The sequence below is a fragment of the Marmota monax genome, unplaced genomic scaffold, assembly GCF_021218885.2.
Source record: "Marmota monax isolate L192 unplaced genomic scaffold, Marmota_monax_Labrador192_F-V1.1 WCK01_AAM20220418_F8-fsc00022, whole genome shotgun sequence".
Classification (NCBI taxonomy): Eukaryota; Metazoa; Chordata; class Mammalia; order Rodentia; family Sciuridae; genus Marmota; species Marmota monax.
In genome coordinates this window covers 6,608,056-6,631,643 of record NW_026695215.1, presented here as the reverse complement: position 1 = coordinate 6,631,643, position 23,588 = coordinate 6,608,056, and the positions used below count along the sequence as shown (strand labels likewise).

The 23,588-nt window shown below is 39.5% G+C and overlaps 2 protein-coding genes across 2 annotated transcripts in view; both read right to left on the bottom strand.

Annotated features, from left to right (window-relative positions):
* Positions 1-1,383: 1,383 nt before the first annotated feature.
* The window catches only part of Rsrc1 (arginine and serine rich coiled-coil 1), a 393,370-nt gene continuing 371,165 nt past the window's right edge, over positions 1,384-23,588 (bottom strand). Inside the window, exons 8-10 of the mRNA XM_046431492.1 lie at positions 9,295-9,401; positions 2,281-2,430; positions 1,384-1,716 (exon numbers count right to left, since the gene is read on the bottom strand). Coding sequence (XP_046287448.1) covers positions 1,624-1,716; positions 2,281-2,430; positions 9,295-9,401 — 350 coding nt within the window. The 3' untranslated portion in view covers positions 1,384-1,623. The remainder of the gene's footprint in view (positions 1,717-2,280; positions 2,431-9,294; positions 9,402-23,588) is intronic.
* Positions 14,795-21,952, bottom strand: LOC124084329 (DNA-directed RNA polymerase I subunit RPA43). The gene has a single exon (XM_046431495.2). The coding sequence runs from the start codon at positions 16,825-16,827 to the stop codon at positions 15,886-15,888; it is 942 nt and encodes a 313-aa protein (XP_046287451.1). The 5' UTR covers positions 16,828-21,952; the 3' UTR covers positions 14,795-15,885.

Here is a 23,588-nt window from a genome sequence, read left to right as displayed (position 1 = left end):
TTTCAAAGAACACTTTTGGTCTCCTGTAAGTGCAAACTGCTGTCATTACTCAAGCAGCTTGACTGGGACTGTTGTGTTTCACAGCTCATTACGCTGGTGCAGGAGGAGGCCAGGAAGCATCACCTCGCTGACTTTGGCTGGCTGGCAGCCGTCTGTGAAGTCTCTCACTGAACTTCGCTTGTGTGGTTTTATATAGAAATGCAGGTGAATGAAGTTAATAAGATATCAAATGACAGAGGGATTTGAGTTCCTGCAGGGACCAAGTTTAGTTCATTTAAAATTAAAAAAAATTTGAATTTCTATTCTTCATGAAAACTTAGCTTTAAAATATAAATCTACTGCAGATTAAGCTACCGTATCTGGGGTTCTTGTCACAGGAACAACACTGGTATTTTCACTATTTTATAGATGAGGAACATCTGGCATACTGAGAAAAGCATCTATCCCAGTTGTTGGAGACTCACTAGGGAACCAAGAGATGGTCCATATTCTTGCCCAGACAACCAAATTACACTTGCCAAGACTTTTACAATTTACAAATTGTGCAAAGAATGAAATACAAAATACCTCAGAAACTATAACCTCTTTAGGAACTAAACATTTTTGTGTCTGTATTAAAACCCACACACACCTGGCATCACATCGGACACTTTTTCATTTTCAATAGATGACAATTTTAGTAGTTTTAGAAATACCAAAAAGATGGTATCAAAATGTTCCACACATTGGATACCCTCCCGCAAGTAATCTCCATGCTTGCCCAGTGCAGATGCTAGTCATCACAGAGACCGAATGAGAGTGGGACTAGAATTCTGAGCCCAGTGGGGAAGGAAGACCACTCTGCAAGGCCAGGCCAGAAGCACTTCCTCTGGTACTGGCACTTTGCAGAGTCAGAGCCTCGCCCAAGCAGCACTCAGCCTGTCTCCTCCACGGGGAACAGCAGTGGTCAGGGAGGACCGGAGTGGGAGCTTTTGCTTAGTTTTCTCAGAAACGCTTTCCCTGCAGAGGCCTGTAGCCAAGTGGTTAGGTCCACATAAGCAAAGGGCTTCTGTAAGGCTGAGCTGGGGTCTGCTCTAGGGTAAAAAGGGGCACCAATAGAAGCTGATATTTAGCCCCAAACCATCACTTCATTTAATTGTCAAGAAACTCTTAAAAATAAACATGTTATTCCTTTAAGTTTAACATGTTTATTTTGCTCAGGCTGTTTAGGGTGCATTTTGTTGTGTCTAAAAATTTTCAGTAGGGGATAAGAAGAGATTCACAGATGGAATCTCAAATTTACAGCATATAATTTGATTCTTATATACACATAATCAATCAATATTGGGTCATTGCACACACAACATTTTTCACACTGCATTAACAAACACTACTGAGCATGAGTTATTTTAATACTGATGTTTTTATGATTAGTTTTATTAACAGTACAACATTTTCATGCATTATGAAATTTCACAATATTTGATTTAGTTGAAATCAACAAATATTCAAACCCACATGAGAAAGAATGAAATGAGATTACCTTTTCATATAAACAGTTAAATTCTAAGAGTAAAAGTTAATATTGGGATTTAAAAACATAAATTTCCAATGCTACTGTCAATTCAATCATAGGTGTACTGCTCAGGCCACAGGACTGCCCATTAGTCGTTCCTGTCGGAGAGCAATTAATCTCTTGAACCACTTTTCCTCAGCTTCTGCTTTCTCTATAAATAACTGAAATAGAAAAGGGAAAGGAAAGTGTTACTGCCTACCAATTACTTTGACCACACATGAACCTTTGTGGAAGACCTCTCTCAGCACAGGTCTGAATACTGTTTAGCCCCAGAACTACTTCATTAAAGTCCATCTGTTGGGAATGAATAACGTTCAGAAGGTCTTGAGAGGACTAATGCTGGCTAACAAGTTGTACCTACAGTGTGAGTTCCTCTGTCACAGAGATAGCCACACACCACACCTGTGACTCGCTCACAGCCAAAGGAGGAACTGCGGCTCAGCCAGAACTAGGAACTTCAGCCTCTTTATTAAAAAGCTCTTCTTTTCACCTGTTTCTTAAGTACAACATACTTCCAGAAGTGGGGCCACATGAGCTGGGCCATGCCAGATTCAAATCCGTACCACAAGTCTCAGGGCTGGAGACTACATGCCTACGCTTAGCAAAGACGACTCAGGAACCCATGTCCTCCAATGGCTATCTTGGTGAAGAATAAAAGGACACCAGTCTGGACTGACTTCAGCTAACTAGACTTCAATGGACACCCCCAGGCTCTAGGGTCTTACATTTGGATGAGCCAGAGAGTTGTCGTCTTGGTACTTGATAGCAGTGGGGATGGCAGGGTCTACTTCCCGTTCAGCACTGGGTGGGTCAGCAACTACTGATGCTGGGCCTGCTGTTGAAGTCTCATGTGTCACTTCACTAGGCTCCACCACCTGGAAGATGCAGCACATGTTGATTTAGACAAGAGCTTTAACAATATTTCCAATGGTGAGTAACTGCTGTCTCCTTTAAGATGCTATTCATGCCCAAAAGGTCCTACATTACTGAAGGAGAAGCAATTATTCCTTAAACAAATTATTCCTTAAAACAAATACAAAAATGTGGAAGAAATGCTTACTATTTCTGATGATCAGCATATTTAAAAAAACTGGTGCTTATCAGCCTATGCTACTGAAATATCTGTCTATGTATCTATCTATCCTGTGTCTAAATTCTAATAAATAAGCAGGCAACAAACTGCCAGTATTACTTGACCTCTTTAGCCATAAATATGCAAAACCAAAGGTTCTCTCTAAAACACAAATTTAACCTATTCAGACATGATTCCATATCACAAAATTCACCCATCTAAAGTGCATAACGGGATGGCTTTTGGCATATCCATACTATTATCACACACAACTTGACAGAATTTTCACCATACCCTTCCGCCCGACATGTTAACAACCATCCCCCTCCTTCCACCTTCTCATTCCTCTGTAGCCAAATAATCTACCTTCTCTATTGATCTGTATTCTGGATATTCCATCTTCCATTGTATGGATCTATCAGATTTTATTTATTCATTCATATCTTGATAGACTCATAGCCTGTCTTTTAAGGTTACTTAAGATGTTTAAAATATAAAAAGGTTTTGAAGAAAAGTACATCATATCTTGGTAAGAAATAAAGCCATAATCTATTACATCATCTTGCAAACTAAAGACAATTCTTTCCACACTGACTGATTGTTCACCAAGTGCCATATACTATGCCATGTGCAGCAGACACAAATTCTAGTGAATCAGCGTTCCTGCCTTGAGGGAATCAGTCATGTGGTGCTTAGTCAGTAAGCTCCAACTCCGTCCTCCCTGGAAAGGCGGTGACCAGGGAGGTGACTGGTCAGCATCAGGTAGCAAGAATAATATTCAATCAGAATCGCCTATTGTTTCCAATTTCCATTTTCTTCTGGCTTTTTGTTTTTGGTACTGGGGATTGAACCTTAAAATATTTTACCAGTGAGCCTTTTTTTTTTTAAATCTTGAGATAGGGTTTTGCTAAGTTGCTTAGCTAAGTTGCAAAGTGCCCAGGCTGTCCTTGAATGTGCGATCCTCCTTCCTCAGCCTCCCAAGTCCCTGGGATTACAGTCATGTGCTACTACACCCGACTTTTTTTGACTTACCTACTTTTAATCATTCACTTTTCTGAATGAAGCATAAAGTAGATGTCACTGGGAAACATGTCCAGGGAATGGACTGTGTATGAAGTAGCTAATCCTTTCTCAGATATTATTTACCTTAGGATTAGAGACCTGTCTACTTACCTGCACTGGGGAGCACTGACAACTGGGAAGCACTGGGCACACAGAGAGAACAAGATAGATATGCCCCTGGCCTGACTGCAGGTTACATGCTGTGTGGAGTTGGCAGATTACAAACATATACACCAGCATAAAGACATATTCCAGAGTGCAGTGCTTCCTGTCAGGGTATCATCAAGGGGTTGGCACTGAGAATGGGGACCAGGGAGGGCTTCTACTTTAGACTGGGGAACAGGGGATGCCATTTCTTAGGAGGCACAGTTCAAGACCTGAGAGTGAGATGGAACCAGGCATGGGAGGAGGGAGTGCTTTGGCCAGAGGAAATAGTGAGTGCCCTGTGAGAAGGAGACAGAAAGGAGTCTTGAGGGCAGTACACAGTGGGAAAAGAGACAGTGAACACTGTAGTCAGGATGAGGGATATGCCACCACTCCACAGGGTGTTGCTTCCAGGGCCACAGCAGGAAACTGGTTCTAGGCGGAGAGCTGGGCTTTCCTCTGGTTCCTTCCCTCAGGGTCGCCAGGTTGTGCAGCCTGCCATGTGATGCCCGAGCACTGAGCTTCATGCATCTGCTCAAACTGCTGCTAGTGATGGGAGGGCACGCCTGACAGCAGTTGTTCTGTGGCAGCCAGGGACAGAAGTCAACTCCTGATGCCAAGATCCTCATAAAGTATTTTACTCAATTAAAAACAGGGCATTTACTTTTATGATAGTGGAAGCTGGGCCATGTTCACCAGAGAGATTAACGCTCTAGAAGACAAAAGGACCCTGACAGCAGATCTCTGGGCAGTCATGAAGGTGTCCAGGAACCCTTACTTTTCAAATCTGGAGGTGTTTATGAATACTACATCAAACAATGAATGATACTATGTTTATCACAATGTTGCTTACAGATATTTTAAGGACATGTTTATTAAATCTGACTTAGTTAAAAGTACACTGAAGGGGCTGGCGATATAGCTCAATCGGTGGAGTGCTTGCCTTGCATGCACAGGCCCTGGGTTCAATCCCTAGCACCACAAAAAAAAAAAAAAGTACACTGAAGCTGGGACAGTGGTGCACTCCTGTAATCCCAAGGGCTTAGGAGGCTGAAGCAGGAGGATATCGAGTTCTAAGCTAGCCTCAGCAATTTAGCGAGGCCCTAAGCAACTGAAAGTGACTCTGTCTAAATAAAATTTAAAAAGGAGTTAAGGATGTGGCTCAGTGGTTAAGAACCCCTGCATTCAATCCCTGTTATGGGGAGGAGCACAGGGTGGGGGTGGAGGGGTGGTTAGAACCAGCATAGGTGTCCATCAACAGATGAATGGATAAAGAAAAAATGTATACATGCACAATGGAATTTTACACAGCCACAAAGAAGAATAAAATTATGTCATTTTCAGGAAAACAAATGAACCTAGAGATCATAATTTTGAATAAAATAAGTCAATCAGAAAAGTTGTATGTTTTCTCTCATATGTGAAAGCTAGAAGGAAAAAAAAGTGGGGGAGGGAGGAAGGCCATGAAATTAGGAGACCAATAATTCTATCTGTAGGATAGAATTCAGGCTTTGGGGAGGGGAGATACTGGGGAGTAAAACTGGATCAATGAATATGACATGCAGGAATGAATATGCCACAATGAAACCCACCATTCTGCAAAATAAATATGCACAAATAAAAAAAATAGAGACAAGCTGGGCACAGTGGAGCATGTCTGTAATCACAGTGACTCTGCAGGCTGAGGCAGGAGGATCTAAAGTTGAAAACTAGCCTTAGCAACTTAGTGAGCCCTGAGAAATTTGGACTGCATCTCAAAATAAAAAATAAAAAGGGCTGGGGATGAGGCTCAGTATTTAAGTGTACTGGATTCAATCCCTAGTACAAAAAACAACAACAAAAAAGACAACTTCAGAGAAACATGGAAAATATAGATGCCATCAGCACCCCAACACTCACATGATATTACCAGAGGACTGCAGAGAAGGCACAAGGAAAAATATTCAAAGAAATAATAACTGCAACTTTCCAGAATTTACTGAAGAATAATAAATTCAGGTATGTTATAGTGCAAATTTATAATTAATTCTAGGTATGTCTACATATTCAAATTAGGGTAACCACAAAGAGACCCACCAACATGTTATAGTAAAAATACTGGAAGTTGAAAACAAGAAGAAAATCTTGAGAGCAGCAGGAGGAAAGTGTCACTTACAAAGGATCCCCACAACAGTAAGGCAGACTTCTCAACTGAATTAGTAGGTACCGAAGTAATCAGACAGTGTGTCCAAAGTACCCAGCCAGGAGCGATGACCAAGAGCTCTGTATCTAACATCACTACTATTCAACAGCAGAGGTAGAAAATAAAGGCATTCTCAGAATAAAATTGAGAGTCTTCCAGCAGACCCAACATACAAAAAATATAAAGGAACTTCTTTAGGCTGAAAGCAAGTGACCACAGGTGACCATCTGAGTCCACATGAGAGCAAAAACATACAAAGCTATACTATAGGGGACTCATGCAATGAGCAGATTTTAGGCCCCAGAGCAAGTACACAGGAGAGGTGACCGTGAAGTGACAGTGTGTCCACTTTCTACCACTGTGTGCACACCGCAGCATCATATATATCTGAAACATTCACAGTAAGGTTCTTTAGAAGTCTTGGTTTGGCAGCTCTTACAGTTTGGAATGAACACCTGCACTCCCAACTCCAGGTTTCAAACATTTTTTATTCTTCCAAACACTGCGTCCAGGAGTTCATGGCCTTAATGATATCTTGACCCTCATACCACTGGGGATATCTAACCACAAAGCTCAGAGTTGTGCTTGGGGAAGGAAGTGTGGCAACCCAGCAAGGTGGGAGGTCAGCGCTTAGCCGTCTGTGTGGTCTGCGAGCTACAGAGTCTCCATGTAACATGGCTCAGCAATGCTCCCACCGCTGAGCTAATAGCTTCCATGCTGAACAGCCTAGATAAGAGGTGGAGTGCTGCTATTCTAGATGCCAAATCCATGGAGCCCTGCTCTTCAAATGGAGAGACAACAGCCTATCGTATGTCAGGTTCATCTCATTCTGTTTGCCTGTGGGGTACATCAACAATTATTTCTGAGAAGTACATATAAACATACAAAGTGAAGCTCTCAAAGGCTAGAATCAGAACGTGGACATTATTATTTAACAACATGCAGTTTAAAAATGTGGGGATAATCATGAATAGCCTTTTTATTTAAGTGAAGAAAAATGTAGAAGAAAATTTTGCCTTGATTATAAAACCTCAAAATGGGGCCCAGGAAACTTCTGGATTTGGGTGACACTGCCACCTGGTGGTTCAGTTTGAAAAATTCGGCTTTACAAGGTACTTCAAGCTGAGGACAGAAGCTCACAGGGCCTCGGCTCTTGAGCCCCCTCTAGCGCACAGATGGGCTATCTGCCAGAGATAGGACCTGAGGCTTGAATAACTGACACCAAACAGCAGTTTGCAAACAAGCTGTATCCTGGCTCCTAAAGTTAAGGATACATCAGGAACTATCAGATCCCCTGTCTACTCAGGCCAAAGAAATGCTTTCAGAAAGTTAAACTAGTTAGATAAACATGTCACAGGAGACACAGTGTCTGGAACGCTTTTGGTATCAGCTCCCTAGCTTGATTAGTGGAATTTGCCCAGCTTTAGAATGACTGTGCCAGCTGAGGGGCAGCCAGCACAGAGCAGCCTTCTTCAGAGACACGGACCTCACACCCATGAATGAACTGTCCACAAGAGGAATGAGTGGACAGCAGTCCTCAAAGTTATCTTGCCATGCACTAGGGACAGCCTGACATGTTCCCCATGATCTGCATCCATCCTTGAGGTCCTCACTTCTCTTTGCTAATCATCTCCTGATACACAATTCACCTTCTTGGGCACCTTGAATCCTTGGTAAACACTGCAGACATGAGCATTTCAGCTCTTTTTTAGATGCTACTGTTTGCCTATCACTGGTCTTCTGGTCATTTGGAAGTGTGGGCACTCAGCCGGATGGCTGAGACTCCAGACTGTACCTCCACCAAGGCAAATGCCATTCTGAGGCTTTCTGGTGTGTTCTCCTGTTGACACCACTTCTTACCTTTCAAAGCACACTTTCCTGAAGGAGAGGCACTGAATTAAAAATAAGTTTAAAGTGAAATATTATTGGGTCAAATAGGAAAAAGTCATTTAGAAGAAAAGACAGTATATTAAATATAGAGGAGTAAACATTTCCATGAAGAGAAAATGCTAGCTGATTAGAACAGAGTCCAGTATGAACTGAGAAGTCAAGGGAGTTTCAGGAAACAGATACCAGAAGAGCAAATTTAAAAATAAATTACAGTAATTCTATTAGGACAGATGAAGGTCCTTACAATATGCAAAAGTAATGTGTTAAGTAAGATGGGTGACTGTAGCTATGAGTGCCCATTTCACAGTTGCAGGTTTAGGAGGTGCAACAGTTAATCACCAGAAGCCAAAGATGATCCACCCCTCGACAGCATGGGGACTGTGGCTCTGCAGCACCTGGCCCTGTGGGGGCACGCATGCCCAACTCACATCTTCTGGAGGGATGACTTCAAGAGTGTGTGGAAATAAAAACTTCCACCTCACCTGTGATGGCAAAGGTGCCCACCAGGTCAGAAAGAGTGAGATGGGAGCGCCTGACAGCCTGCAGACCAGCACAGAAGCAGAGGCACCTTGCACTTTGGGTGGAATTTGAGTTGGCACAATGGTTTTGGCAGATAACTTTGGAAACATATTAAACAATATAATCTTAAATAAATAACTTCATCTTGAAAAAAATGTATTTTGAGGGGATAATAATGGATATTTGCAAACATGTATGTCATCTCTCTCTAAACATCACTAGTTAATTTCTAATATCAGAGGAAAAAATGAATTATTACATTCGTCATCAAGGTATTATACAGCTGTTAGTACATCTGCACACATGCACTATTTTAGAATAGGGGGTAGCCATATCTTCTTTATATTAACATTATTAAATACTATTTGTTTTTTCCAGAATCTTTTTCTAGTAAAGGATTGTAAATTTCTAAATCTATCCTTACTGATGAGAGAATGAATATATGGAAAACTCAACAGAAGCAAAATATAGTTCAAAAGTCCTTTAACTGGAGCTGAGTGAAGTACCTCAGGACAAAAAACAGATACGGGCTACTGTTGGGGTAATAGTTTCATGATTTAAAGTCCTTTCCTAACTTTTTCTGGGAATGTCAATTTAAAAAAAAGATGTATACATTTGAAAAGAAAACTGCTATGTTCATGAAATGCATATGACTGTTTCAGAACCATCTTCTAACATCTTTGTCTTCTTTGGTAAATTTAAAATACACATCAGATCCATTTGTGCTCTCTGCTTCTGCATGGGCTAATCTTGCCCTGAATTCAGTGATTTACTCTGGCCCTCCTTAACCTGCAATAAGCAGCACTCACAGCCAAGACTGAGGCCCTCCTGGGCTGGAGTCAGGCCAACTCAATGCTTGTGTGGGCTTACCTTTCTGATTTCCTTACTTGATCTGAATGTCTGCTGGATGAAAGAATCACTTTCGATGGCTTCAATTTCTTTCACTCGTTTTACTTGTTCTCCCAAGGTGGCTTGGTCTAGAAGAAAGGATGTAATATTAGTGTATTTTGGTGTAAGCTTGTCAATACTATACTTAAGCAATGCTCTTTCTTTCTATGAAGTAACTCTATTGGAAATTAATTTAACAAAGAAGGTGGAAGACATTTATAATGAAAACTATAGAACACTGAAGAAAGAAACTGAAGAAACACAAGATGAAAAGACCTCTCACATTCATGGATGGGCAGAACTACTATTGTCAAAATGGCCAGACTACCAAAAGCAATATACAGATTTCTCATCAAAATACTAATGACATTCTTCACAGAACTATAAAAATCAGTTCCAAAATTCATTTGGAAAAATAAGAGACCTAGAAAGTCAAAGCAATCCTGATCAAGAAGAGTGATATAGGAGGCATCCCAATACCTGATCTCAAATTATACTACAGAGCTGTAATTACAAAAACAGCATGGTATTGGCCACCAAAACAGGCATGAAGACTAGTGGAACAGAAGTCGCAAACACACACAGAGATAGCCACCTGGTACTTGACAAAGGTGCCAAAAATATATGTTAGAGAAAATATAGCCTTTTAAACAAATGATGCTGGGAAACCTGGATATCCATATGTAGAAAAATGAAACTAGATCCCTATCTCTTACCTCACACAAAAGTCAAATGAAAGTCTACCAAAGATTTAGGAATTAGAGAAGAAATTCTGCAACTGCTAGAAGAAAACATGAGCTAAACAATTCAACATAGTGGCACAGGTGTTGATTTCCTTAGCAAGACCCCTAATGCTTAAGAAATAAAAACAAGAATTTAATTGAGTGGGACAGTATCAAATTAAAAGCTTCTGCACAGTAAAGGAAATGATAAATAATTTTGAAGAGAGAGCCTACAGAATGGGAGAAGATTTTTGCAAGCTACTCTTCAGTTAGGGGATCAATGACCAGAATATATAAAACTTGAAGACTTAAAACACACACACACACTCAAAATACCCACAATAATAAAATGGGCAAAAGAAGTAAACAGACACTTCTCAAAAGGAGAAACACAAATGGCCAACAAATGCATGAAAAAATGTTCAACATTCTTTTTTTTTTTAAGATGGACACAATATCTTTATTTATTTTATTTATTTTTATGTGGTACTGAGGATCAAACCCAGAGCCTCACATGTACAAGGTAAGCGCTCTACAACTGAGCTATAACCCCAGCCCTCAACATTCTTACCAGTTAGGGAAATGTATATCAAAACTACATTGAGATTTCATCTCACTCTAGTCATTTGTGGCAGCCATAATATAAATGCTGACAAGGATGTGGGGGAAGGGACACTCATACATTATTAGTGGGACTGCAGACTAGTACAGCCACTCTGGAAAGCACATGGAAATTCCTAAAAAAAAAAAAAAAAAAACAACTTAGAAATGGAACCACTGTATGACCCAGATATCCCACTCTTTCGTACTTCTCTAAAAGAACTAAAATTAGCATACTATAGTGATAAGGGCATATCAATATTTATAGTAGTGCAATTCACAACACCCAAGTTATGTAACCAGCCCAGGTGCCTGTCAGTGGATGAATGGATAAAGAAAATGAGGTATACATACACAATGGAGTTCTATTCGGCCATAAAGTAGGATGAAATTATGGCATTTTTTGGTAAATGAATGGAACTGGAGAACATCATGCTAAGAAAAAAAAAAAAAAACATTTGAGAAAATCAAGGGTCAGATGTTCTCTCATATGTGGAAGCTAGATCAAAATAAAAAAACAGAAAGTGGTGTTGGTGGTGGTGGGTTCATAAAGATAGAAGGAAGATCAGTGGATTAGGAGGAGATGGAGGGTGAAGGGACAGGAAAGAGAAAAAAATATGCTATGTGCGTGTATAAATATACCACTGTGAATTCCATCTTTATGTATGGCTATAAAGCATCAATTAAAAACATACTGATCATTGTAATGTTTTGAGCAACTAATAAAAAAATTAAAAGAGAAAAAAACATACTAATGAGTGCAAGGTAGATCAGTAGAATAGAGGAGGAGGAGGAGGGGGGGACAGAGGAGGGGAGGGACATACATAATTATGTCAAAATGAACCCAATTTTTATGTACAACTATAATGCACCAGTAAGAGCAAACAAATGAACAAGCAAAATAAACAGAAAGAAAAGAAAAAAATTAACTGGATGAAAAGACATTATATTATAGTTAAGCTATAATAAGAACTTTTTCTCTTGAGACTCATGTCATGCTGTTACCCTTAAGTACCTTGGTTGGTATTGCTAACAGATAAGGACTTTGACAACCTATCTGTAGTATCATTTTCACATTTGGACATACTATAACACATCCATGCAAAATGTGAATGACTGTCTAGCAGAGTCTTCACTCAGCTCATGTGAACTGGGGTACAAACAAGGAGTATGCCCCTCACACCTTCAGTTCCTTTCTACTATATACAGTGTACCATGCTTCTCTTTCACAGCCATATACTGGTCCAAGGAACCGGATTGTTCCACACAATGTCCTGTATTGTGGATCTGATTGACTTTATCTCAAAGGATCATTTAACCTATTATGGAAAGCATTCAGGTTCAATTTCCTTTGGTCAAAAACATACGGTGGGAGCCACAGCTTAAGTCCCCACATGTCCCACTAGCTGGTGCTTCTCCCACTCTTAGTGATGTTAAGATTGACCAGAGTTCGTCTAATCTTCTAGTGCTTCCCCTCCCTACTCCACTATGAATCAGACTCCTTATATCAGAGAAAACATTAGGCATTTGTTTTTTTGAGTTTGGCTAACTTCACTTAGAATTATATTCTCCAACTCCATCCATTTACCTGCAAATGTCATGATTTTATTCTTTTGTTGCTGAGTAATATTCCATTGTGTATATATACCACAATTTCTTTATCCATTCATCTACTGAAAGGCATCTAGGTTGGTTCCACGCTTTAGCTGTTGTGAATTGTGGGGCAATAAACATTGATGTGGCTGTGTCCCTGTAGTATGCTGTTTTTAAGTCCTTTGGGTATAGACTAAGGAGTGGGATAGCCAGGTCAAATGTAGTTCTATTCCAAGTTTTCCAAGGAATCTCCATACTGCTTTCCATATTGGCTGCACCATTTTGTAGTCCTACCAGCAATGTATGAGTGTACCTTTTCCCCCACATCCTCACCAACACTTATTGTTGTTTGTATTCTTAATAGCTGCCTTTCTGACTGAAGTGAGATGAAATCTTACAGTAGTCTGATTTGCATTTCTCTAATAGCTAGAGATGTTGAACACTTTTTCATATATTTGTTGGTTGATTGATTGTATATCACTTCTGAGAAGTGTCTGCTTAGTTCCTTTGCCCATTTATTGATTGGGTTATTTGTTATTCTAGATAGGGCAAAGGGGAGGGAGGGGAAGGGAGAGAGCAAGGGGTGTAAAAAAGATGGTGGAATGAGATGGACATAATTACCCTAAGTACATGTATGAAGACATGAATGGTGTGAATATACTTTGTGTACAATCAGAGATATGAAAAACGTGCTCTCTATGTGTAATATGAATTGTAACACATTCTGTCGTCATATATAGCAAATTAGAATAAAAATAAAATTAAAAAAAAAGATTGACCAGCCTGAGCCTCCACCATAAAATTCATCAAAATTTCACTTAATGGTTCCAGTAATGTCGATGTTTGGTTCTCAGATCAATTATTTCATTAGAGGCTGTAAAATGGTAGCTTTCTAATTCTAGTATTGTTCCTGCCTTTATCAGCTCTGACTCTTCTGTAATGAAGAGCTTATCCTATTTGGTGGCCCTGAAATACAGCCTATATAGAAAAGTCATAAAAGTCATAAGAAAGGCTTGATTCTTTCCCTTTTTTAAAAATCAATTTTGGTCTGGACATGATCAAAAACAACCACTATGAATTCAGAATATTTATAGGCCCACTATATTTCAGTCCTCAGTAAGTAGTTCCCCATGTTGGTGCTTGAAATGCTCCAAGTGGTGCCTGATCCCTGGTAGTTACAAGGTGTGGCAACACAACCCAGAATCCTCTTAATTTCTTGCCCCAGCCCTGAAATGAGCCATTGCTCTGAAGAGCCTGGACTCCTTTTGATGGGGAATGACATTCAGACCTGGCATGGAGGGTGTCACTGCTACTGAACCGCCATTGCTCCTGAGTCTTCCTAGGGGTGGGATAAGATATATACTTTCAAAGCAGAAGAATAAATATGAGTTCATGCTGATACTGCCAACCAACCAAAGATCAGAGGATTCATAGTCTTTTAAATTTACATATTTTTCTGCTACTCTAAAAATCTTAGGTCTTAATAACACAATCGAAAGTACTCATTTGTTTTTCCTTGTGAATATGTATTAGTTTCAAATAACAAGATAATCATTGATACTGGCAACAGATTTATTAACACGGTATAATTTTCTTTGGAAATACTAGGGACTGAATCCAGGGCACTTCACCACTGGGCTACATCCCCAGCCTTTTTCTTTTTTATTTGGAGACAGGGTCTCATTAAGTTGCTTAGGACCTTGCTAAGTTGCTGAGGCTGGCCTTGAACTTGTGATCCTTCTGCCTTAGCCCTCCCAATTCTCGCAATTATGCTAGAAATTTGATATAGGTTCGTTTGTTTAATTTGTTTTGATTTTTTAGGTCTTGCTTGGTGATAATGATTTTTTTAAAAGTATTTTTTAGTTGTAGTTGGACACAATGCCTTTATTTTATTTACTTATTTTTTATGTGGTGCTGAGGATCGAAACCAGGGCCTCCCCTGTGCTAGGTGAGTGCTCTACCGCTGAGCTACAACCCCAGCCCCTAATGTTTGTTTTTTAATTGAAAAAAACAATAATGTTTAGTTCAAACTTTTTTTTTTTTTTTTTGAAGTTAACATTTTATTTAACCCATTAAACCAAAAATATTTTAATTTTACTAATATAAAAATAGATATAGTTTATATCCCAATTTTGATGATATATATTTGATACTGACAATGTATTTCAATTTGGATTAGTCACATTTCAAGGGCTAATGCATCTCAACATTGTCTTGCACCTTTCCATTGTCTGGCACATCTACTTGTAGACAACATATTGTGAGCTGTCTGTTACTTGCCAAACTCCATCTTATTCTTATAGATTAGACAGTTCAGTAGCAGAATTTACTCATTATCAGATATTAAATTGATAATTGTGAGCCTAGCACTATGTCCGGTACTAGAAGAATGGCAACAAAATGACTGACATGGAGGAGTCAACTGAACCATTTGACTGTTTGCAGATACTAACACAAGTAATAGGAGTGGTCAAGTTTTTGCTTCATAGCATTTGACACAATTAGTAATGTTCTGTATTTCCTTACTAATACTGTTTGTGTGCGTCTGTTTCTCCTATGACATTCCATGAGGGAAGGAACTACATTTATTTACCTTGTTTTCCATTACAGCACTGGTAAAATAAATGCACAGACACATACTGATTATCAGCCTCAAACAGTTCTCATTTCATTACTGTTTTCCAGTAAGTCACAAAACATCAACATCTTCTTAATCTCCTCTTTAAAACAATTCTTATGGCCTACTTCAACAAATAAAAAGTAATCAAGAAATTTGCCACTGGTCAGTATTGTATTTATCCTATCTTCATCTACTTTCTTCCTTCAACACAAGTGAGGCACAAATAAACAAGTACAAGGTAAGAGCACTTTCCATCAATTTTCAGAATTTAAAACACACACACACCTCAAAGGAGAGTATAGTAAATACTGTTATGTACCAGTCGACAGTGGCATGGTACTCAAGGGTTCTAGACATTTCAGAAGCTCCTTTGGCAAATAATTTTTTTAAGTTAAACAACAGAAACACTAACCGCTGTGATTAAAGAAAACAAAATAAGCAAAACAGCATAAAATGACTAAAGGTGACACCTATTATCAGAGCAGGGGGAAATCCCAAACTTGTTCCTTAATGATAGCAATAACATTGTACTATAGAGTATGTCTGCTAATCTTCAGCATGCAAAGAAAATTTTATGTGGAAAGTTAACATCTGGAAGAATGCAAGCGTTGAGAATGAGAGTAGCTCTTACCATTTTATTTTGTCTACAATAAAATGGCAATTTAATAACATGGGTCCTATCCAAATTAGCCAGTTAGCACAAAAACCCTCCAATTCCTAATCAAGTGTTCCCTGTTTTATAAATTACTGGTATCCATATGCCTTTTTATTTTATAGTGCTGGGGATTAAACCCAGGAGCACTATCTAGCACTGAGCTACATCCCCAGCTCTTTTTGAGACAAAGTCTCACTAAGTTGCCCAGACTGACCTCTCAGCTTCCTGGGTAGTTGGGATTACAAATGTGTAACACCACACCCAGCACAACATAAACATTTTTCAAAACTCCTTTATCAACTATCCTATTTAAAATGCACTAATTACTTTTTTGTTTCTTCTTAGGTGAGCATTCCAGAACTGGTGTAAGTTCAGCCTCTTCACTATGTTTTCTTTTCTTTTTTTTTCTTTTTATGGTCACTTTGGTAACCACTGGAGTCACTGCACTGAAAAATAGGATCCTGATCTTCCTGGTGCTTCTTCTTCTTCTTCTTTTTCTTTGGCTCTTCCTCACAGAGGCCATTCATGTCATTACTAACCTGTAGCTCTTCCTCTTCCTTTGGAGTGATACCTGTAAAATCTGCTGGCTCTGTGACACCATCATTTACTTCATAAATTTCTGGATCTTTCTTTTTCTTTTTCTTTGGAATTTTTTCAACAGATTCTTCAGTTAGAGTTTCTGTTACTTCTTCAGAAACATTAGGGTGCTTGGACTGCAAACAGGCAATATTTATTTTTCCTCGAATGCAAAATACTCCAGCAGCATCTGAGTCTAAACGAAATACTTCAAATTCTAATTCATCACCCACGTTTATCTCCAGGGTTTGCCACTGCTCAACTGACATCTGTTCAGGTTTAGGGATTGAAGCATTAAAACACCCATGTACCAAACAGCCAATGTGGCTAGAAGACACTTTATTAACTGTACCCATAAGCTTTTGCCCAGGTTCAGGGCTGAAAATAACAAAATCAGCTTCAATGTTAAGATGAATGTGTCCTTGATCATCATATATATCTCCCAGTTCACCCACAACTTTGATGTTATCATATGCAATAGGGACACCTAAAAGACTCTCGGAATAGCACAGGAGCTCCCCATCCAGCTGCTCTCGGATACCGGTGCGTTTCCGGTTAAGGTAGCGGGGCGACAGGGCGATGTGCCGTCGGTGCGGCGCGGCCACCAGACAGGAGTAGCGGCTGTTCACCAGAGCACAAGCAGCTGCATAGGTGGGCAGCTCTAAGCAAGGCAGGACGCCGACTGTTCCTACCACCGGCGCCTCGGAGGCCGCCTTCGGCTGCGGAGACTCTGAGCAACCAGCAGCCATGCGGCAGGTTAGGTCTCTCCTAGTTCAAACTTAAAATATCATCATGCAGAGATCTAGGTTTCTTTTCATATTCCATGGCTCCAGCTCTCTCTCCAATCCATAGGTAATCATTATTATTAAGTTTAAAATTATCTTTCCATTGTTTATTTCTGAAAATATAAGTATACTTTCTCTTCTTACTATACAAAATTTGTTTACCACACTCTTATATGTATAACTTTTTTCACTATAACTCTCTAGCAGCTTAGAGATGTCATCATTGTATTTTGCATCTGCGTAGCAATGTATTTTTATGGTAGTTTTTGCTACTAATGCCCAATTAACTGAGTCATTTCAAGTCTTTTGCTATCACAGTGCTTAATCAGCAGCCATGTGCATACATCATTTTCTATTTTTGAATCTTCTTGTTCATGTTAGCTGGGCAGAAAAACTGCTAACACTCTCTCTGAGCTGATACGAATACATAGGAGCCATCGTATGCACGGCTAAATCACCTACCAATTTTGGGATTTAGGCTGCAAAGCAATACTTACATCTCAGTAGCTCTAAGCTGAGAAGGTTAAATGCTGCTATAGAGATCAACATAAAAAATAATAAATTTGATAATCTAGGTTCAATAAGAATTAATATTTTCTTAAAAGTCTTTGTCTTAACTTCTGTCCAATCACAAATCATGATTTAGGCAGCTCCTTTGCAGTTGTGTCTGGTCTCTCCTCAGGTGGGGAGTTGTGCATGGCATGCTGGGATGTGGCTGCTGCAACCAATGCACCACCACTAAAAGACAGTGTTGTCTACACAACTGCAAGCTGGGCAAAGTGCCCAGAGGGCCAATGCTCCACACACTCAGGGCCTTCCCTGTGCACATGCTGAGCATGGGGACGAGGGCTCTGCCCGGCTCTGATCACTGCCAACACTCCCTTACCAGTGGGTGGTTTTAAAATTTACCACACGGGTAGTGCTGTTGATATGACAGACAGGGCACCATTCCATCTGATGCTACTTCCTCGTCAGTGTGAAAAAAAGCTTTGCTTGGCTAGGTTCCGATTAGCTGTGCCAGCAGGATTACTTCCCCATCACTGATTCCCAACCAAAAGACATTATTTCTGATCTCAGGATGATGTCTATGTATCAATTCAGATGTGGACATCTTGGATTTTTTCTCTAGCATGCTCCCATCTGGATGTGCAAAGCAACATCATTAGTATTTAATGTCAGAGGTGAACTCACAAAACTGTACTGATGTCTAAAGTTTGTAGTGTTTATGGCTTTAAATTTGGAAATACGACCATCTCCTAATAAATGTGTTGCTACAGAAGCTGTCCAAATGGCCAGTGTGCTTATTAAAACAGTAGTGCAGAAATCAGAGGGAAGAAGGGGAAAGATTAGAGAGCACAGCATTATCTCTGGGCTTCTCTGAAAATCACCTCAGGACTAAGTGACAGGGCAGAGAAGAGTAAGCGGGTCTGCCTGACTGCATGTGGAAATAAGCCAGCACAGCTTTTATCTCTCAGTGTGGGGACTGTCTTCCTGGTGGTAAGAGTAACGTTTGAATTAGAATTTGAAAGACTCAAGGGAGATTCACATTTTTGGCCTTATAACAGCTTAGCAATATGTTGTCTGAAAACAACAGACATTGGTTGCTTTGTACTCAAAGTCCTCGTATCAATGTCTGCAATCGTGTGTCCTGAGTATGGCCCGTCACTGTAGGAGGCAGAAAACACACATCAATAACATGCATTGTGTTGTTTTAAGTTCAGTCTCTTAAGTTACACACACAGGTTTGTTTAGAAGTATTGTACCAATGCCAGGATGCTCTGCACACACACTCAGCCTACAAAAGTATTTTTAAGCCCCAGCCATGAAGTAAATAAAGACACATACCCAAGTTTGGGGGCGAATCAAGACTACCGGTTGGTTTACGACGTTGACATGTAAAAAGGGAGGAAACACATTCATTTGCACTTAACAACTTTTTACAAACATATTACTGGTAAATAAAAGGACTTTTGTATGCTGTTTGTCAGATGTCAGAAGAGATACGCATTTCACAATAAAAAAAAAAAAATCAGAAAGCCTTGTCATTTGAGACCAAAATAAAAAATCAATACTAACTCACTGAATAAAAAATAATTTTGTTTTTTTTGTGATAAAAAATTAAAGTCAAGTGTCTTATTAGTTACTATTGATGTTATATCACTAATGACGAGGCTTTCCTGCTACTTCAAGTTATATTTGACAATCAATTTCGTGTTATAACACTTACAGGGTTTGTTTTAAAATACTATCAACTAGCGTACAAATTTAAAATTACTAAGTAAAGATGATGTGGCCTAATGTAAACTTTTCATTTGAAAAGACATTTTCATCTGTAGTGCATGGGCGGCCTGTGAACATAAACCAGCCCCCTCTCATAGCAATTCTGTGTTCATGAAAGCAGATGGCGCTACTGCACAAGATGCAATGTCCAGGAGTTTAATGAAAGATAACTTGAACACAAAGGTCTCATACTCAACTGACTCCTCTCAAATATTAATATTTTATGAATTTCCCCAAAGTTAAAATGCATTTTATGTTAGAGAATTTGGGTCAGTTGGCCCCAGTTATTGAGTTTCTTATGATATACTCTTCCAGGAAAAAAAATTATATACTAATAATATTGCTACGAATACATGAATAATACAAAAGATTATCTTATTTTCAGATTAACTTGACTCAAATTTTTGTCAAGAATGGAAACACCTATTAAATTCCTTTTGGTCATACAACATATATACTTAAAAAAATCCTTTGAAATGTAAAGCATTTTCAATTGCTTTACAAGAAGTGTAAAGTGCCAGTAACAAGCGACTTGTATGCTACTTAATAACATTTACATGCAAACAAAATATCTCATAAATCTTACCTGAATTCTAAAGTTATCAGAACAATTTCTCATGGACACAAATTGTAAGAAAACACAACTATTTCTTTCCTTTTAAAAAATAACATTTTCAATATTTCTTTTGAAAGTTCTACAAAGTGTGCATTATATATCTATCCAATCCCAACTTCTAAGGTTATTCACAGGACCAATACCCTGGGAACCGATTTCTAGAACAGATACCACAAATAAATTGAAAGACTAGGAAACTCCTTAGGTGGAACAGGTCTAGCTTGTTAGTCATGCAGAAACTCAGCTACAGGGCTATTGTGTTATAACAGATGCTGAGACTCTCAGGCGTCTCTCCTAATAGCCCCCTCGGATGGGTCCAAGACCAACTCACCTTGAATAGTTTACTATGTCAGATTAAGTGACAGGAATAATCTGAGGTGACTGTGCCACTGAAAGAATTTTGGCCACCCATTCCAATAAGTGCAAGTGAGCTAGGCATCCAGGCCAAGCAAACTCGTAACCCAGCACCCTGCCTTGCTGAAGCATCCCTAGGCCCGCTTCTGATGATGCCCTCCTTGCCTCTTCCCTACACCAGTGGCCTTGGTATGCCTCTCACCCTGGCAGTAACTTCCTCCTGGTTTAACCTCCAGAATTTAGCCAAGGGTGCTGTGACTTAGCAAGCAGCCCATATTCATTTGTCAACTACATGAAAGTTAAAGGACACTAACAAGGTAAGGTGCCCAGGAAAGAGCTCCCTGACACTGTGGCTCCTCTGCAGCTGCCCTGTGAAACTCTGAGGTGAGACTCGAGCTCAGTGCAGGGCCAACTATTAAAAGCACTTAACAAGCAATAGCTATTTAGTACTATGAAGCCAGCTAAGAAGTGTGAATATACAACTTTCGGACAGGTTGGTGTAAAGCTGGTAGCCAGGCTAGTGGCTAGCTTTGGCTCACACATCTCTTGTGTACCATGACATGGTCAGCATGGGGACAGGGAGTGGAGGACATGGGACAGGCCATGCACATCTCTGAGAAGACACGAAAGGCCCATTCCAGGCCTCTTGGCCACTGAGACATGAAGCCCCCCAACTCCACTAAATGCCATGGGCTGAGGAGAGTGGTGTTCAGCCGATAGGTGACAGTGGCCCGAGAGAGAGGTTCTGCCACTTCCTCATGGATGTCTGCAACAAACTGCTCACAGTAACAGAGACCGCAATTCATAGCCAATGTGTTTCTGCCCAGTGTTGGCAGGTCCACAGAAATTTGCTTTTTTCTGGTACTGGGAATTGAACCCAGTGGTGCTTTACAATTGAGCTACACCCCTAGCCATTTTTTTTTTTTTTTTTTTTAAGGCAGGGTCTCACTAGCTGTATGAGGCTGCTTCAGCCTCCAAAGCAGCTGGGATGACAGGTGTGTACCACCATGCTCAATCAGTCCACAGAAATTTTCATTTTGTTCATTATTTTTAATGCCTTTCTAATGGGGAAGGTCAGAGGCCAATTTTTCATTTAAATGGTTGTTTAAAAAAAAGCCAGGTAAGCTGTTCTGGTAGAAGAAGCAATAAAAGGAGCAGAAAGAGGGAGTTACCGGGCTGGGGCTGGGGCTCAGTGGTACAGTGCTCACCTAGCACACGCAAGGCCCTGGGTTGGATCCGCAGCACCACATAAAAATAAATAAATAAATAAAGGTATTGTGTCCAACTACAACTAAAAAATAAATATTAAAAAAAATAAAGAGGGACTTACCCTTGGACACTTGCTAAGCATTTCCAGGGAACTGCCTAGTTTCTCTATCGTAAGGGCAAGAGGTGAACCGATTGTTCTCCCCATGAAGATGAGAAACTGAGGCTGCTAAGCAACTTGGCCAAGGCCATATGGCTGGCTGGTGGCAGAACTGGGACCCAGTCTCTGAATTGTGATCCAGTCATCATTTCCTAGTCAAATAAATTCTCTGCTTACTCTCTCCAAGCAACAAATTATTCTCCCATCCCATTCATTTACTAGAAATAGCAGTGTTCTTAGTGCTGTTTTGCATCTGCATTTTAATGCCTCTCCATTCAGCATAGCATAACGGAGCAAGTGTCATGTGGAGAGAAGTCTTGTGTTCTCTTGCATTATCTTGAGCTAGATCACAGACCTATATTTTCAGAATCATGTTTGAAAAAAATTTTAAATATATTACATTCTAGGGTTGGGGATTTAGCTCAGTTGGTAGAGTGCTTGCCTCAAATACACAAGGACCTTGGTTCAATCCCCAGCACCCCCCCCCAAATATACATATATATAAACCCTTAAAAATAAATTTAAAAAATACAGTTTCTAGAAAACTAGCAAACAACCAAAGTAGGGTATTTTCAAAGCCAAGTAGTTGGTTATTTGCTATGTAGCAACTGCAATTACAAAAGCTAGAATATCTGTGAATTGGGCTGAACCAACAACCACTATGCAGAACAACCCTATAGACCACTGCCTTACATTTTGTTTCAGACACAATAAAGCTAGGCAGTGAAATCCACTGTAACAGAGTGGGAAGAAATAACAATTCCAGCAAAACTAGAGCGGCTGGAAGTTTGCTTATTTTAACAGAGGGAAAGAAAGGAAGATACTTTGAGATATTCTAGATTAGTAGGTCTGAACACAGAATCTGCAGTTGCTGTTTGCTGTCCACTTTAATTCTAGAATTCTTACTGACTCTAATTAAAATTCTGTAAATGGAAGAGTTGTGTGTTTCTAAGGAGCTCACAGCGAATGCTGTCTGCCAACCATCTCCAAACACCCCATAACCACACACAACTCGCCTGTCAGGAGAGCTAATGCAGACATTGCGGGGCACACCACATTTGTCACTGTGGCTAATATCAGAGATACGCAGCTCTTTTTTCTTAGCACACAAAAGCAAGATATGTAATTCAATGCTCAATTTACCCTTGTCTCGCAGGAGATTTTTCCCCGCTAATTGATAGAAATTAAGCCATTAATCAAGCCACTAGCCATCATTCAAACCAGGAAAGATGAATACAAACTTTCATCATACCCACCTTCCCCATTTTAGTGTTCATTAGCATTAATTTTTAATGCAATTATGCTATTCTTTTACGCTGAGCTCATAAATTACTGCTCTTTTGTTGCTGGCTGGCCTTGTAAAATCCAAACTAATGCTTTGTGCTCTGATCTTAAAGGCAATTACTAGGTTCTTCTATCTTTTATATCGTTGCATCCTCAATAACCTTTATATATAACTAACTGACTATGCCTGTTTTTTAATGCCTCTCTATAAATCTCTGTGAATATATAAATGAAGTCAAATGCATCTATGACAAACATATATAAAACATATCACATACATTACAAAATATAGGTATTAATAGAAAAATAAGACCTCACAAATTTATATTGACATTAGGTTCAAATATAGAGATATCTTCATGATTTTTCATGAAAAATGTAATACATCATTGTACTAAAGTTACACTTTTTTTTAACAAATTAGAGAAAATAAAATTTTCACAGCGGCTATTATAAATATTTCATAAACATTTGCAAGGGTAGAAAAACTAGTAAAAACAGAGTAACTGAAATTTCACACTTGGTTCTTTATCTAGGATAATTGTCTCAAGTTTTAATTCTTATTTGTCTATTTATTTTTGTGGTGCTGAGGATGAACCCAGGGCCTCATGCCTGCTAAGCAAGTACTCTGCCACTGAGCTACTTCCCCAGCCCTTAAATCCTTATTTCTTTGAAAAAAAAAAGTATTGAAACTTGAAAACCAACAAGGTGGAAATGAGAAGTAATAAAAAGCCTGGGACACTTTTCTTGAATGCATATAAGTGCATATGCCGACTCTAGTCTTCTCTTTGGCACAGTGGAAGGAAGCATCAGGAATGAGTTGAA

Coding starts and splice junctions, on each gene's coding strand:
- LOC124084329 (XM_046431495.2), bottom strand. CDS start 16,827: ATGGCTGCTGGTTGCTCAGAGTCTCCGCAGCCGAAGGCGGCCTCCGAG.